This window comes from Chanos chanos, chromosome 1 (genome assembly GCF_902362185.1).
Source record: "Chanos chanos chromosome 1, fChaCha1.1, whole genome shotgun sequence".
Taxonomy (NCBI): Eukaryota; Metazoa; Chordata; class Actinopteri; order Gonorynchiformes; family Chanidae; genus Chanos; species Chanos chanos.
Window position 1 is genome coordinate 44586157 of NC_044495.1, and position 18294 is coordinate 44604450.

Consider the following 18294-nt stretch of genomic DNA (forward strand, 5'->3'; position numbering starts at 1 on the left):
CACACACCACCGGTTGTTGACCATGATACAAACACCACCGCCCTTCCCTTTGCCCGACTCCATTGTCCTGTCCTGGCGATAAATGGAGAGACCCCCAGGTAGAATGGCCGAATCGGGGATTAAGGGGTCCAGCCAGGTCTCTGTGAAGACAAAGGCGTTGCAGTCTTTTATGTCCCGATGGAAGGCCAGTCTGCTCCTTAGCTCATCCAGTTTGTTGTCCAAGGATTGAACGTTTGCTAGGAGTACGCTAGGGAGCGGGGAACGGTGTGTTCCTCAGCCTGACCAGGACTCCGGCTCTTTTAGCCCTCCTCCTCCGGCGGCGACGCTTCTGCCCAGGTAGCCAAGGTGACAAAGGTAGATTAAATCCAGCAGAAGGAAAGTCCGATGGTAGCGAACTAGATTGTGGGTTTTGACCGATGTCTAGCAGAGCCTGTCTGCCGTACGCGATTAGCGCACGACAAGTCGTGAAAAGACTGGAAAATAATACTAAAAGAATAAGAAAAACGCAAAGTTGAGGAGGATGCCGAGCGACAGCGGCCGTCGTCACCGGCGCCATCTTGAGACCATTGGGGGCCAAACAGCGAAGTTGCTTAGGCACGCATTGTGATTCTACCTTTTCTTCATCATCTTTTTCTTCTTCTTCTTCTACCGTTGGAGTCTATGGCATCCCCAAGAACCGTGTGGTAAAAAATTGTGTAACTTGGCACAATGATTGGGGACAGTCCCCTCTTTCTTTTCGCCAATTTTCATGCCTGCACCTCGAGCACTCTACCGCCACCAGTGGGTCAAATTTGGAGGTGCGTTTTCGCACGTAACTCTTGAACTTTATGTCCGATTTTCAAAAATGGTTCCATTGGATTCCCTGGATCAAGACAAGTTCAACGCATCCCATGCAGTCAACTTACGCCATATTGGATTTTATGAAAAAGTTTAGCACAGATTATCTTCAGACCAAGCCTCACAAAAGTTATCAGATGGACTTTTGATTTTAGAAAGTGTTCGTCCGTCACTGACAATTGAATTTGGTGCACAGGTCGCCAAAACTTGGGGGACTTACTCAAGACTCCGTCCAAAGGGAGTCCAGAGAAAATTGCCCCATTTTACCATTTGTGGCGCTATAATGAGTAAAACATGTTTTTGCTCATTACTGCTCATATCTTTGGTCTAAAATCATGATTGTCATTTGAAGTTATGCTTTTTTTCATCCTCAGGTCTGGACATGTAGCCATGTCCTGTTCTGTAATTGTATTCGACGGCAACGTTACCAAACAGGAAGTGAGGTCATAACTCAGCGACGGTTTGATGTATCGAAACCAGACTTAAAATATGGACTCGGGACCCCACACTTAGGAAGCACAAAAAAATTCTGCATCATTTGACCACTGGGAGGCGCTATAACAAGCAAAAAATGTGTTTTGGCTAGTAACTGTTAATGTATTTGCCTGAAATAACGCATTCACATGTCTATTGATACTTACAGAGGTCCCAAGGCCAGACATGCCAACTTGTCATGTTAATCTAATTCTTGTGGCCGCCATATTGGATTTTATTGAAATATTTAAAACATTTTCACAGGCCACAAAGTTTGCCCAATCTTCAGCAAACTTGGCACAGATGATCTTCAGGCGAAGCCTCACAAAAGTTATTTGTTGGCTTTTCGATTGAAGAAAGCATTCACCCATTACAGCCTATTAAATTCAACAGCAAAGCCACCAAAGAGGAAGTGAGAGTGTTTCTAAGCAATGTTCTCATGCACCAACACCAAACTTGATATGTGGACTCCAGACACCTTCCTGAGGATGTGCCAAAAATGTTGTGTCATTTGACCGCTGGGGGGGCGTTACAATATGAAAAAATAACTTTTTGCCTCATAAGTGTTCATGTGTTTCTCTTAGCAAAAGTGATTCTTGTGTCAGGTCAGTTGTTATAAAACTTGATATCAGTGCTTCCAGCCATGCTTTTAATATAATCAGATCAAGTTGTCATGGTGACTCTACCCTGCTGGGCTGCTTGGCCCCCACATCACTGCTTGCAGCTATATTTTTTGAAGTATGATTGTTAGAGTTGTCGTCTGATTTGTCCTCAGCAGTGGATGTGTTTTATAACTGGATCTGTGGTTCAGTTTATACAGGAATGTTCTTCCTCCCTGGTCCATGATGTTCTATCAACACTACTGCTGGAAACTCAGAAGCACAGCAAGCACAAAATGTATCATTTTAATGATGAATAACACTAAATTAAGAAATACAGCTGCAGGCAGCGACGAGGGGGCCAAGCAGTCCAGTAGGGCAGAGTTGCCACTTGATCTGATCATGTCAAAAGCATGGCTGTAAGCACTGATAGTAAGTTTTATGTCAACTGACACAAGAATCAGTTTTCGTAAGGAAACAGTTATGAGACAAAAAGTTGTTTTTGCTTATTGCAGCACCCCCAGAGGTCAAACGACACCAGGAAAGAGTTCCTGTTTGGTGGTGGACAAACAGTTTTCAAAATCAAAAATCCATCTGATAACTTATGTGAGGCTTGGTCTGAAGATCATCTGTGCCAAGTTTGTTGAAGATTGCACAAACTTTGTGGCCTGTGAAAAAATGTTAAACATTTCGATAAAATCCAATATGGAGGCCATAAGACATGACAAGTTGCCATGTCTCGGCCTTGGAACCTCCCACAGTATCACCAGACACATGAATGCATTATTTAAGGCCAGCAAATCAACAGTTATTAGCCAAAATACAATTTTGCTTATTACAGTGCCCCCCAGTGGTCAAATGATGCAGAAGATTTTGTTCTTCCTAAGAATGGGGTCCCAAATCCCTATATCAATTCTGATACATCAAACCATCGCCGAGTTACGAACTCACTTCCTGTTTGGCGACTTGGAAATTGGCACAGGTGATCTTCAGACCAAACCTCAACAAAAGTTATCACATGGATTTTTGATTTTGAAAAGTGCTCATCCGTCACAGCCAATCAAAACTGGCAGGAAAGATGCTAAAACAAAAGTGAGCTCATATTCCAGAAACACTTTGATGTATTGACACTAAATTTGGTGGACTGACTCAAGACTCCACCCAAAGGGAGTCCAGAAAAAAATGCCACTTTTTACCACTTGGGGGCGCTATATTTTATTTTTTAAAAAGTGGGGTTTTTTGCTACTCCATGGACAAACTTTGTCCAATCTGCACCAAATTTGTTACGGATGATCTTTAGACTAAGCCTCACAAAAGTTATCATGTAGAATTTTGAATTTCCAAAGCATTTGACCTTAACAGCCAGTCAAAATCGGCAGTGAAGCCGCCAAACAGGAAGTGAGCCCATATCTCAGGAGCGTTGATGTATCTACACCAAAATTCTTGGACTGACTCAAGACCATGTCTATAGGAAAAATTTCCCAGTTTAACCACTTGGGGGCACTTTAATAAAGAAAAATATGTTTTTGCTCATTACTCTTCACATCTTTGGTCTAAAATCATGATTGTTATTTGAATTCATGCCTTTTTTGATCTTGAGGTTGGGACAACGATTCAACAATTACTTCAGCATGCTTGGTCCCCTCATTGTTGATTGCAGCCATATTTTATTTAGGTATCTACAAAAATGACTAGTTCTTCACCACTTTCAACAGCTCACAGAGACGAGTTAAAATATTTGAAAAATTAATTAAAAAATTAATTAAAAAAAGATATATATAATATGGACTGACTTCACTTTCTACCTCCCCTTGCTCTCTCTCTCTTTCTCTCATCTCTTTCCTTCTCTATTCCTCTCTGTGCAGGAGTACAGAATTCTCAGCATGAGAGGGTGATGAGTGTGAGTGAGGAGGGGATGATCCACAGTCCAGACTTCCCAAACACTTATCCACGGAACACAGTGCTGGTGTGGAGACTGGTGGCAATCAGTGAGAATGCCAGAATCCAGCTGACCTTCGACAAGCGGTTTGGCCTGGAGGATGCAGAGGACGGCATCTGCAAGTAAGGCAGCATATAACTAAGGCGCTAACGCTTTGGACGAGGTGGTGTATAACTAAAGCGCTAATGCCTTGGAGGGGGCCGCAGCTCACAGAGGCAGACACACACACAAACACACACACAGAGTTAAAGCCTGTCAGTGCTGGCTCTTTCACCCAACCCTCAGACAAAGGCCCTTTAGATTGCCTACTAGCATTAGTGCAAAGATTGGCATTACAGACTGACTTCACCCTGACTTCACCCTCCACCTTCACCTCCAACCTTCAGCGCTCCACCCTTGACTTCAAGCACAACCGCTTATTTACACTGACTCTGCTGAACTCCACAAGGAGTGGAGGAGTAAACAAGTGACCACTACCCTGCTTCTCTGTCCCTCCCTAACTGTTGTGTATGAGAGCAATGGAAAAAAACCAAGACCTAGCATAAGATGAAAACTTGGCTAATTATTGCAGCAAAGTGTATAAATATCGTTATTCAGTTTCATTAATAATACAATAATGAAAAATAGTTCCAGTAAAAGTGCAAATCACCTACTTCAAGTTCAAGTTTATTTGTATAGTACATTTTACAATTAAAAATTGTCTCAAAGTAGATTTCCAGTGAGCAGTGCCTAAAACCCCAGTGAGCAAGCCCAAGGCAACAGTGGCAAGGAAAAACTCCATAAAGAAGTGACACTGTGTGAAAAGAGGTGTATCCGGAATACTCCTGTATATTCCCGGATACTCCACAGGTAATCAGCTGTATCCGGCAGTTTGCAGCTCTGTTACGTGGCATGGAATACTCCTGAATATGTACCAGGTTTGGGGGTCTGCCTAGAGCCCTTAGTTGCCATGGTGAATAATCCCTTGGGGGTGCTTGCAAGGGAACATTTACACTTCACACCTTGGGCCAGCAGGTATCCTGCAATTGGTCAAAAGTCTTACTTTGGATTGGTGGAGCAATGTCTTGCCCCTCCTCTAAAACCCTTCCCCATTGGTCCATTGTGTCCCCCCCAGACATGATTTCATATGGTTTATATTATTATTATTATTATTATTATTATTATTATTATTATTATTATTATTATTGGTGGTGTTGTTTTATGTTCATAGGTAGATTGTATAGATAGTATGGCAAACAAAAATTAATTACACAAATTTTATTATAAAGAAAGAAAATACAGTATAATATAAATTATAAGGCATATAAATTATATATATAGCAATGTACAACATGTACCAGAATAAAATACAGTAGAACAGAATATACTGTAATATCATTGTATATAATATAAATGCTTTTTGGGAACATAAATGAAACTCTAAATGTTGAGCATTCCCAAGAACAACCCAGCTTCCGTGGTCTCCACTGTGAATCTATCCACACCAACTCGTGCATGGTGATTCGCAACATATTTTTGGTCTTTGTGCAGTCTATTCTGTAGCACCCCACACAGTGCAGACAACTCTGTGCTAGGCGGGAGGACCTTCCATCCAAGATGGCGTCCTCCTCTTCAGAAATTATATCTACTGATGCAGTCCTCCAAATGGCAGCCTCTTCCTCAGTTTAAAGAACACTAGCTCTGGCCTTGTGCAGCTGCAAAACACAGTGAAAACAGAAATTAGATCACTGAAAATAGCAAATGGAGAAAAAGTCTAAGAACTACTGGGGAAATGATGTTTTGACTTACTCTTCTCCTCCTTTGCCTCGTTCAAGTGATGATCCTGCCCCCCTCTTTGTTCTCTAGATTCCCTGCTTGGTTCATCCTGTAACTCTTTCAAATAGTCTCAATAGGTCTTGCAGGATGCTACAGAGAGAAAAAAAAGTGGAGAAGAAAGGAAGATTTATTAAAAGTTTGTTTAGAATTCCAGGCACTGCTATGAAACAATCGTGATGATCTAGCCTACCAACAAAACACGTTGTCTTACCTTGTCTGTGGATCATATCTGTGCGTGTTGTTTTCAGCATTATGCATTCTTCGCACAGCTTCCTGTAGAAGCAAAATTAATACAAGAGTTAAATTCAACCACATTAAAGGATAAAGCAGATAAAGAAATGCGAACGTATCAGAATGTGCGGCAGTCAAAGACAAAGGCCGGAAGGCTACAGAAAAAAACTTACCGAGTTATTTCCCGCTTGTCTTCTTTTTTTGGGCAGACTCCTCTTGCGCCTCTTTGATGGGACTCCATCTTGTCCAACTGCCGAATAACAATCTCCAAGAACGTTTACTGGTGTTCAGACATCTTCTTAAAAACTGCATTTTACGGGGACACCAGTTGTTTGTTTTCATTCGGACTCGGCGTTGGAAAAATTGGATATTCCCGGCGCACGAGTAGCCTCCACTCTGCTGTCCGTTCGAAAACTCAAGTGTTCTTTTACAAGTCATCTTCAAAATGCACACTATCAACAGAATAAGGAGTACAACTTCTGTAATCCTTCAGTGACTTGCTTCTCCTATGTACAGGTAACCCCTTCCCCAAAGCAAATTTCGCGCTGCAGTTGCACACAATGCTATTGGTTACTGTCACTCTACGCCACGCACGCACAGAAAACTGACTGGACAGAACTCAACCTTAGATTCTGAGTGGGTGGTTTGAAAACGGGGCGTGTCCTCGTACTGAGGAGAAACATTCCAAACAAACAAGTGAGGAACAACAACAACAACAACAACAACAAAACCTCCTGTACCCTTTGTCCCGCATCCCTCTTACTGAGATAATGTCCCACATTTTCGCTGGTTGTTTGGTTTTTAACTGTCAGAAATAAAAATAAATGGATCCATTCTTCTACCCGCCCGGCACATGAGCCGCTTATGCTGTTGTGACAGTTTCTAATCTATTTAATAGCACTATGTCAAAAGCAGTAAAAATGTAACATAGCCGAGGTTTTTTAAAAGCCTTGCTTTCACCCAATGGCTGAGAGGAGAGCATTGAGGGCGGTCATCAAGAGGCTGTGGCAGCTTTCAATCAAACTGTGCAGCTGTGACCATGCTACTCATCCAATAGAGATTTTGGCTTGATAGAAAGATTTGCACTGAAATTGTTTTATGTAATATTTTATTTTGAGCCTTATTTATTCTTATAATTGGATTTGATCAGGGGTTTAACTTGAAAGGCTTGAGATGTATGATGCCTTCTGCTTTACTTAAGTACAGTTGCCTTTGATGGGCCTGTAATTGCCAATACATGTTGGATGTCTTATCAATACAAGTGAATACAAGTGTTTCTTATTCAGTTAGACTGACATTATATGTTTTACGTTATAAGTTTTACTTTATCTCTCAGCGTTGGTAACGTGTCCCACATTGTCCCACATAAACTTACTATTTGTCTCCCATTTGGTCTGTTTGCATCTGGTCACCCTATACCTTTGACCCCAAGTAAAGGACAGTTGCATAACCATCAAATATGTAATCAATGAGCCTCTCATATACACTTTTTTTTAAATTATGTTTCCAGTGTGTTTTTGTATGCTCCATTTGAAGAGTCCATCTTAATTTAGCTGCACGACAGTGCAATGACATTAAAAGCTACATGGGCTTACCACTGCTGTACACCATAGAACACCTAACAAGTTTTTGTGGTTATGAAAATATAGCCTAAATATTACATATAGGCTAACTGACAGAAAGTTACAGCGAGGAAGGGGTGCAGGCTTCTGTACCCAGTCCCACCCAGACCACTGACTGTTATTAGCATTTGAAAGGCCAAGCCACCAGCTAACGACTGTGGTCACACGGATGCCTGAAAACTTCCGTCTAACAGCTGTACAGCTGTATTCGGACATTTGCGGGAGTTTTCAGGTCTGCATAACAAAGTTCTGCAGGCATCCGAATACCTCTGGCAAACAGCAGGTTTGGCGGAAGTTCACTTTGTCCGGATATTTCCGAATACACCACTTTTCACGCAGTGTGAATATCAGGAAGAAACCAGAGCCGACCAAAGCCTTTATGGGGCCCTAAGCAGAATGTGATTTGGGGGCCCCCCACCGCCTCGGCGCCACCAATATGATTGACTACTTTCAATGCTTCATCATTTGTACACCCACTGTAAATCTAATACATCCGTTATCAATTTAGTTGTAGCTGTGTTGCTTACATCATACCAGTGTCAGCCTGGCATGTTTTTACCCTTCCATGGTTTTTAATCTTAAAAGGTAGCAAACTCACAAGAGTGGTCTGGTGTTAATTTGCATTTTAATATTCAAAGTGATACAGTGCCAAGTGGCATACTGAACGTGGTGCACTGAAAAGTAACAAAATAAGCCAGCAGACACTGCATTTACAGTAAACAAGTTAACCATTTTAATTGCTTTTGGATTAAAAAATTTGCAACGTGCAAAAGTGAAGAACATACGACAGAGTATTAGGGTCACATCGAGGGGGAAAAAATCTGAGATTTCAAGAATAAGGTCATAATATTATGAGAATAAAGTCGTAATTGAGAAAAAAGCCATAATATTACAAGGATAAAGTCATTATATTACGAGAAAAAGGCATAATATTACAAGAATAAAACTGTAAAATTTGAAGAAAAAAAACCATAACTTTTAGGAAAATATGTTACTAGCAACCAACAAAACGGGCAAGAGGACAGTCAATTTCAGCCTGAGCCTGCTTCTGATCTCTTTAGTTTTACTGACATTGAGAAAGATGTTGTTGTCCTGGCATCAGCTGGTTAGTGTCTTCACTTCCGCTCTGTAGGCCGTCTCATCGTTGTTCGAAATGAGGCCTGGGATGGTCGTGTCATCAGCAAACTTAATGATGACATTGGAGCTGTGCTTGGCAGCACAGTCATAGGTGAACAGGGAGTACAGTAGGGGGCTGACCACACAGCCCTGTGATGCGCCCATGTTGAGGATCAGTGAGGATGAGATGTGGCTTCCAATTCTCACCACCTGGAGCCTGTCTGTCAGTCAAATATCCAGCTGCAGATGGAGGACCCTAAGATCAGTGATCTTAGAAACAAGTTTTGAGGGAATGATGGTGTTGAATGCCAAGCTGTAATCAATGAAGAGCATTCTCCCATATATATTCCCTTTGTCCGGGTGGGTGAGCGCAGTGTATGTCGCCAAGGCGATGGCATCATCTGTGGCCCTGTTTGATCTGTTTGAAAAAGGTCCAAAGTGTCAGAAAGAGAGAAGCAGATATTGGTTTTGATTAGTCACTCAAAGCACTTGATGATGACTGTCAGTGCGACAAGGCGGTAGTCGTTTAAACAGGAAGCCGCTGATTTCTTGGGGGCAGGAACGATGGTGGATGCCTTGAGGGAGGTGGGGACCATGGACTCACTCAGGGAGAGGTTGAAGATGTTGGTGAGCACCTCCGGCAGTTGGTCAGTGCACGCCCTGAGAGCCCGGCCTGGGATGCCGTCTGGCCCCAGAGATTTGCAGGGGTTGACCCTTTTGAAGGACCGTCTCACTTCGGCCGTCTCTAGGGTCAATGTGGCAGCCTCCCTACCTGCATGAGGACACACTGGAGGTGCTGTGTTGTCTGCATTGAACCGAGCATAAAAGGTGTTGAGCTCATCCGAGCGATGCGGTGGGCTGGACAGTGTCCCTGTTTTCCCCCTTATAGTCCGTAATGCGGCATAATCCACTCCACATGCTCCTGGGATCAGAGCTGTAGTAGTTGGACTCCACTTTGTCCCAGTAGTTCCTCTTGGCATCCCTGATGGACTTCTGGAGGTCATATCTGGCTGCTTTGTTGGTCAGGGTCCCCTGAGTTGAAGGTGGTTGTCCGCGCTTTGAGTTTCATGCAAACCTCCTGCTTGACCCAGGGTTTCTGATTGGGGTAGGTGTGGGCAGTGGTTTTTGGAACAACATCGTCGATGCACTTACTTACTGCACTTACTGCACTTTCTCAAACATCTGCCAGTCAGTTGTCTCAAAGCTCTTCCGGTTGCGCTGTCGCAAGATGGCTGCACTGACGAGAGCTCCGAGTCAACTCAGCAAATTTGTGTGGATTTACTTTTTACTTATTGTTCTTTTCGTTAATTCGGCGCTATCATACATTCAGTATGACCGACAAATACTTTTGGAGTTACGTTCGTCAGCCAGTTCGGATTTTAAGCTGACTTTTGACACCGCCGACGCCGTACTCCCCTGGGTCTTTTGTTTACTTGCATGGCGTCGGAGGAAAACAAAGAGAGGGAAGCGCGCCGGGGTTCTGCGGAGAAATCGACAGAGTAACTTCAAACCTCCTCTGCCCAGCATTCTGCTAGCTAATGTACAGTCGCTGGACAACAAGCTAGACGAACTGCGAGCACGTATTAATCACGAAAGGGACATTAAGAACTGCTGCGTTCTGGCATTCACAGAGACGTGGCTGGAGCCCAACGTGCCTGATTGTGCCGTCACCCCGGGGAATTTCTCCATCTACCGACAAGCTCGAACGAAAGACTCAGGCAGGACGAGAGGAGGGGGTGTGTGCTTTATGGTTAACTCTTCGTGGGCCAAGGATACCTGTGTTTTAACAACGCACTGTTCCCCAGTTCTGGAGCTGCTGACCATCAAAGTTAGACCCTTCTACCTCCCCAGAGAGTTCAGCTCAGTCCTCCTCACAGCTGTTTACATCCCCCCACAGGCTGATAAACCATCAGCACTGGACGAGCTGTATAGAATCATTAATGGACTGGAAAACTCATACCCAGAGGCTGCGCTCATTGTTTTGGGAGACTTCAACAGAGCCAATATGAAGAAAGTTCTCCCAAAATACTATCAACACATCACTTTTCCCACCAGGTGAGAACAGACCCTGGATCACTGCTAAACCCCTTTCAACGACTGCTACAAACCCCTCCCCCGCCCGGCTTTTGGAAAGGCCGACCACTGCTCCATCCTACTGCTGCTTGCATATAGGCAGAAGCTGATACAGGAAAAACCAGTTATCAGGGACATCTACAAATGGGACAGAGTGGCTGAGGGGGTTCTTCAGGACTGCTTTGAGACTACTGACTGGCAGATGTTTGAAGATGCGGCGGATGGCAACATCAATGAATACACAGACTCGGTCATTGGCTATATAAGCAAGTGTATCAGTGATGTTGTCCCAAGAACCACCGTTCGGATCTACCCCAACCAGAAGCCCTGGGTTAACGGGGAGATTCGCGCTAAACTCAAAGTGCGGACCACCGCCTTCAACTCAGGAGACCCTGACGCCTACAAAGCATCCAGATATGACCTCCAGAAGTCCATCAGGGATGCCAAGAAGAAGTATAGGGACAAAGTGGAGTCCAGCTACTACAGCTCTGACCCCAGGAGCATGTGGAATGGACTGCGCAGCATCACAGACTACAAGGGGAAAAACAAAGACATTGCCCAGTGCAGAGCATCGCTCCCAGATGAGCTGAACACCTTCTATGCACGGTTTGATGCAGATAACACATCGCCCATCGTGCATCCACATGTGGATGGGAAGGCTGCCACACTGACCCTAGAAACAGCTGAGGTGAGACGGTCCTTCAAAAGGGTCAACCCCCACAAAGCTCCAGGGCCAGTTGGCATCCCTGGCCGGGCTCTCAGAGTGTGCGCTGACCAACTGTCGGAGGTGTTCACCAACATCTTTAACCTCTCCCTGAGTCAGTCCGTGGTCCCCACCTCTCTGAAGGCATACACCATCGTTCCTGTCCCCAAGAAGAAACCGATGGCCTCCTGCCTAAATGACTACCACCCTGTTGCACTGACATCAGTCATCATGAAGTGCTTCGAGCGACTGGTTAAAACCCACATCTGCTCCTCCCTTCCTGACACCTTGGACCCTCTTCAGTTTGCATACAGACCAAACAGGGTCACAGAGGACGCCATCGCCATGGCGTTACACACCACGCTCACCCACCTGGACAAGGGGAATACTTATGTGAGAATGCTCTTCATCGATTACAGCTCGGCATTCAACACCATCATCCCCTCAAAACTCGTTTCAAAGCTCGCTGAACTTGGTCTAGCACCCTCCATCTGCAGCTGGATATTAGACTTCCTGATGGGCAGGCCCCAGGTGGTGAGAATTGGCAGTCACACCTCATCATCACTGATCCTCAACACAGGCGCACCACAGGGCTGTGTGCTCAGCCCCCTACTGTACTCCCTGTTCACCTACGACTGTACTGCCAAGCACAGTTCAAATGTCATCATCAAGTTTGCTGACGACACGACCATTCTGGGCCTCATCACAGACAACGATGAGACGGCTTACAGAGAGGAAGTGAGGGCACAAACCATCTGGTGCCAAGACAACAACCTCTCTCTCAACGTCAGTAAAACCAAAGAGATGATAGTAGACTTCAGGAGACAGCAGAGGGGTGGGCACCTCCCCATCCACATTGGTGACGCTGAAGTGGAGAGGGCCAGCAAAGTCAAGTTCCTCGGTGTACACATCACTGAGGACCTCTCCTGGTCGCTACATACAGACACCATGGTCAAGAAGGCTCGCCAGCGGCTCTATTTCTTGAGAAGACTGAGGAAGTTTGACATGAACGCCAGCATCCTCGCCAACTTCTACAGGTGCACCATCGAGAGCTTGCTGACGGGCTGCATCACGGTCTGGTACGGGAACTGCTCCGCCCACAGCCGCAAATCACTACAGAGGGTGGTGGATGCGGCACAGCACGTGACTGGCAGCAGACTCCCTGCCATTCAGGACATCTTCCACCAGCGGTGTCTGCGGAAGGCCCACAGGATCATTAAGGACCGCAGCCACCCAGCACGCAGACTGTTCTCCTTGTTACCATCTGGCAGACGATACAGGAGCATGGCTGCACGCACCACCAGACTTAAGGACAGTTTTTACCACCAGGACATCAGGCTTCTTAACTCGCACAACTAAACACCCCCCCCCCCCCCCCCCCACTGGAGTCTGGACTACCTACTTTGTTGCACTGTTCACTGCTCAAGTGCACTGTTGCACTACTAACTTGCACTGCACTGTCTACCTTCACAGGTTACTATGATTCACAATGTTTACATGATACTGCACTGACACTTACACTGGTACATAAAGCTGTACATCCCCCATGTGCAATACCGTTGTTCACACTCGCCACTTTAAACTTTAAATCTAAGCGTCCTTTACATGTATATAGTGTATAGTTCATATTCTGTTCCATATTCTGTTATATTTATTGCGCACCCTCCGTGTACCTTATTGTTCATTATGCATACCTCTCTTTTTATATTTTTCTTCTTAGTTAACTCCTTTTATATATTTATAACTCTCTTTTATATTTTCTTTCTTAGTATACTCCTTATTCCCCTACTCTTTTTAAATCCCCTGTTTTGCTCTTCTACTCCTTGTGCTCTTATTGCTGAGTTGACCTGTTTCTCTCTTCTCACACATTTCATTGTACCGTTGACCCTGTGTCAACCTACATATGACAAATAAACTCTTAAACTAAACAAAGCAGTCCTGTAAGACCTCCTCAGCCTCTTTTTTCCATTTGTAGATGACCCTGGAAACCGTTTTTTCCTGTTTCAGCTTCCGTCTATATGCAGGCAGCAGTGAGATGGAGCAGTGGTCCACCTTTCCAAAAGCAGGGCAGGGAAGGGGTTTGTAGCAATCATTGAATGGGGTGTTACAGTGATCCAAGGTCTGTTCTCCCCTGGTGGGAAAAGTGATATGTTGATAGTATTTTGGGAGAACCTTCTTCATGTTCTGTTGAAGTCTCCCAAAACAATGAGCGCAGCCTCTGGGTGTGAGTTCACCAGTCCATTTAAAATCCCTATTCATCATCCAGGACTATAGATTTATCAGCCTGTGTGGGGATGTGAACTGTGAGGAGGACTGAGCTGAACTCTCTGGGGAGGTAGAAAGGTCTAACTTTGATGGTCAGGAGCTCTGTAACCAGGGAGCAGTGCGATGTTAAAACACAGACATCCGTGGTCCACGAAGAGTTAACCGTAAAGCACACGCCCCTACCCCACGATCTGCCTGAGTCCTTCATTCTGTCTTGCCAGAAGACAGAGAAAGCCTTCAGCCACGTCTCAGTGAATGCCAGACCGCAGCAGTTCGTAATGTCCCTTTAGTGTTTAATTCGTGTGTGCACCTGGTCTAACTTGTTGTCCAGGGACTGAACGTTAGCTAGCAGAATTATGGGCAGAGGAGGTTTGTTGTTTTTCTGTTGGGTTCTATGCCGAACACCGGCGTGCTTCCCTCTCTTTGTTTTCTTCTGACGATGTGAAAGTTAACAAAAGACCCAGGGGAGTACGGCGTCTGCGATGTCGAAAGTTGGTTTAAAGTCCAAACTGGCTGATGATCATAACTCCAAAAGTGTTTGTCTGTCATACTGAATGTGTGATAGCACAATATGTGCAAAAAGTAATAAAGAGTAAATCCACACAATTTTGTTGAGTTGAGGTATTTACAGTATTAGATGAGTCCAGGGTAGCCAGAATCAATGGTCTATAAAACTGTTTACAGTATATGATTTGTTTACAATTTGAAAGCCTCAATATATAGAGGTTCTAGGAGTTCTAAGTGGTATCAGATGTGGATTAATTTGATAATCAAGCAGTGTTCACATCAATAATTTTGTCTTTAAGCCAAACTGTATAATGACTGAAAATGATTAGCTCTGTTATGGTTAAAACTGAGATTATGTTGTGGCTATAAAGGACAGATTGATCTTAGTTCCACAGTCAGGTTGAATCAGGCTTACATGTGGGCCACTGGCTCAGAAAAGGGGCTTTGAGGAGGTCTGGGCGAGAAAGACAGGTGTACATAGGCCTAATGCTGGGAACAGACGCTTGGGACTGGTATCAACAGCTCTCCATTCAATCATCAACAAACTTGAGTGATCACGTGAATAGAGAGGAGACAGCATTGACATCTCAGTTCACCAAAATAACATTCCATGACAGTCCACTGCCTCAACTCCTTTGGCTAAGATAATTGCCTATATGCTATGCTTAATACATAGACTTAAACAGAGAGAGTGTGTCAGTATCATGGGCATTATTAAGAAGACTGCTCCATGGTTTAGGAGCCATGTAGGACAAGGACCTGCCACCTACTGTAGATTTGGTTATTCTGAGTAGGGAAAGAAGGTTTGCATTTTGTGATCTAAGAGGGCTGTGCGGACTTTAAATTGTTAAGAGGTCATTTAGGTATAGGGGGCTTCAAGAGGTCATTTAGGTATAGGGGGCTTCAAGGGGTCATTTAGGTCATTTACAGGGGTGTTAAGAACCAAGACTGTCGTAGGACGCAAGTGCGCAACACAGGAATTTATTCCAACAACAGGCAGAAGGAAACAAGGAACTTGGGACGTACAACAAAGTCTTTCTCTCAAACAATACAAACAGGTTCAAAAGTAGTCTCAGGCAAAGGTCTGCGGTGTGTAACCAAAAGTAGACTTCGCAGGGAAAGTGCAGAACTAAGGAGTATAAATAGGAAGGAGAATTAATGAAATTAACGAGTGAACAGGTGCAGGTGGTGAGTGATGATCAGACCGGTGATCAGTAGACCGGCGACGCTGAACGCTGAGTGGCTGAGGCAGACAAGGGGGGAGGCGAGGTTGTTACAAGGGGCTTGACCATTGAGAGCTTTTTATGTTAGCAACAGTAATTTACAATCAGTTCGAGACCTAACGGTCAAAACAAAACCTAAAAGGTAACCAGTGCAGACTGGATAATATTGGACTAATATGTTCACACTTCTTGTTCTTGAAGGACCCTAGCTGCAGCATTCTGAACCAACTGAAGTTAGTATATAGACATGGCAGGACATCCAGCTAATAGTGCATTACAGTAATCTAATGCAGATGTTTTAAATGCATGAACTAAGTTCTCTGCATCATGCAAGGACAGCGTGCTCCTTGTCTTGGCTATATTACGGAAATGAAAGAAGGATGTTCTTGCTATATTACAAATGTGGGTAATAAATGTTGTCACTTTCCATCAGGCCCCAAGATTGTGAACTGCAGTGCATGAAATGGCAGTGAGACCATCTAAACAGAAATCAAGCTCAGACAGCTTATTTCTAGAGGACTTGGGTCTGAGGACTTAACTTCCTCCTATTGAACTCAGATAAGGGCTATCCAGCCTTTAATGTCCCTTATACAATCAGCTAATCTAGAGAACCGGGAGAGTTCATCAACATATGTGTGTATATATCTATATCTATATCTATATCTATATCTATCTATCTATATATATATGTGTGTGTGTGTGTGTGTGTGTGTGTGTGTGTGTGTGTGTGTGTGTGTGTGTAAACTTAAAGTCTGGAAGAACTTCTATTAAAATGTATTTATACAAGTGCAAGTGAGTAATAATATTTGTTGCATGAAGAACAAGAGGATTTTTCTGATTCTAGAAAAATGTGTTTATCTCCATGTGACTGCTCACTTAGATGTAAGCACAAAAATATAATTATTTTTATGTTTGAGTTTATATATATATATTAGGAGTGGAGCTGTATCCGAATATGGTATTTGGCAATGCAGAGATAGTGGTATCTTATGACTTTTTATTTCGTACAAATATTTTAAAAACTATTTTACAAAAAACACATCAAATACCTGGTGTTCCCCATTATGACAGAGTATTAGGGCCACACTGAGGGAGAAAAAAATTCTATATAGAATAAAGTCGAGCAGATGAGCAGAAGAGGATCGGAAGAGCAGTCTGCCGCCATATGCCAGAAAAATTAAGCACTTCATTATTCGTGAAACCTGTACTGAAGTATAACCTCACAAGATGCTCCACGTTCCTCGTTTTAACGCAGTCGGCAGGCTGCTCTTCTGATATTTCCCCGCCTAAAATAACATGTAGCCTAAAATTACCACTTTATTCTCATAATATTAGGACTTTTCTCTCGTAAAATTACAACTTGTGGCAATTTCCTCCCAGTCTGTGTGGTTCTTTGTTCTGAATAGAAACAGTTTCTTCTGCAACCTTTTCAAAATTCAGATACTTATTAAAATGTGGTGCTGATGTGCCAAAAGATTAAGTATTTCATTATTTGTGAAACCCTTACTAAAGTATAACTGCACAACATGCTCCATGTAGGAGATTTGCCTAAGTTAGCTCTGGCAGTGTAGTTACTAGCTGGTTCACCTACAAGCTGTGCTCACTGCTCTGTCAGCCTGTGTGTCACATGGTTGCGTCCTCCAATTAGGGCGGGTGGTGGAGGGGTTCACAATGTTCACATAGTTATTTAGTAGCTTAGAGTTTAGTTTATTGGCTTAATTGTAGATTAGGAACTGAATGTCAGTTTTAAAATGACTTTGTTTTCAATGTTTATGGATATCCTTGTTTATTGCTGGGTTTATAAAAACCATAAACCAATATTACATTTAAGTGTTCATAATTGTTATAATAGTTGATAGTTGAAGAGCACTTATATTTACACTTTAATATCCTAAAATTAGAAGTGTAATAAAAACAAAAACAGCATTGTTACGCCTATCTCCACTTTTATTCGAATACAAATACAAATACAAACAGCTATGCTGCCACAACCAATACAGATACAAATACAAATACTGAGCTCTCTGCATATCCCTAATACATACATACATACACACACACACACACACACACACACATATATATATATATAAATAGCTATGGCTGCTGACTTGGAGTTGAGGCTGTGTGTGTCTGCTTGGTTCAGACTGGTGTCTGTTGACTTAAATTTATGTCTGCTGGTTTAGACTTGTGGCTGTGTGTGTCTGTTGATTTAGACTTGTGGCTGTATGTGTCTGTTTTCCTTTCTTTCTCTCTTTTTTTTCTATTGACCTTCAAAACAACACAAACTAGTCTTGGGGTAGGGAGTAGACTGTCTCCTTAAACTAACCAGACATAAAGCTTGGCACACAGTGTCTTATTCAAAAGTCTTGCAACAGTTTCGAACTGCTGTTTTCACAATATGAAATGCCTTAAAGGCTAAAATGAACTGGTTGTTTAATAACACGGGATGGGTAACGCTTACAAGTCTCTGGATGTGGTATGTCGGTTATCTCTGATGCTCCATGAGGTGACTGTACACCAACTTGATCCGGAGATGAATGAGTAGCACGTTCAGGTATTGTGTTCTCTAACGCAGGCAGACCTTCAGGAACGTGAGAAGACTCTGTTTCTCGTGGTGCATCCCACTCTGCATGCCGGGCCAGCATCTGGTCAGCATGGCATCTCCAGTGTTCCGACAATCCAATGTTCACTGTGTACGGCACAGGACCAGTCTTAGCTGAGACTACGCCAGGTGTCCACTTCTCTCCTCTCCCATAATCGTGAACCAGCACATTGTCACCCACGCTGAATGATCTGGCTTTAGCATGCATCTGACAAACACACTGTGCCTCTTGTGCATTCTCCACCTCTCATTCTACATTTGGCTTCAGCAGATCCAGGCGAGACC

At 43.6% G+C, this 18294-nt stretch overlaps 1 protein-coding gene across 1 annotated transcript in view; it reads left to right on the forward strand.

The window, feature by feature from the left end:
• The window catches only part of pdgfc (platelet derived growth factor c), a 79982-nt gene that overhangs the window by 37998 nt on the left and 23690 nt on the right, over positions 1-18294 (forward strand). The window contains exon 2 of the mRNA XM_030787984.1: positions 3776-3971. Within this exon, the coding sequence (XP_030643844.1) occupies positions 3776-3971 (196 nt within the window). The remainder of the gene's footprint in view (positions 1-3775; positions 3972-18294) is intronic.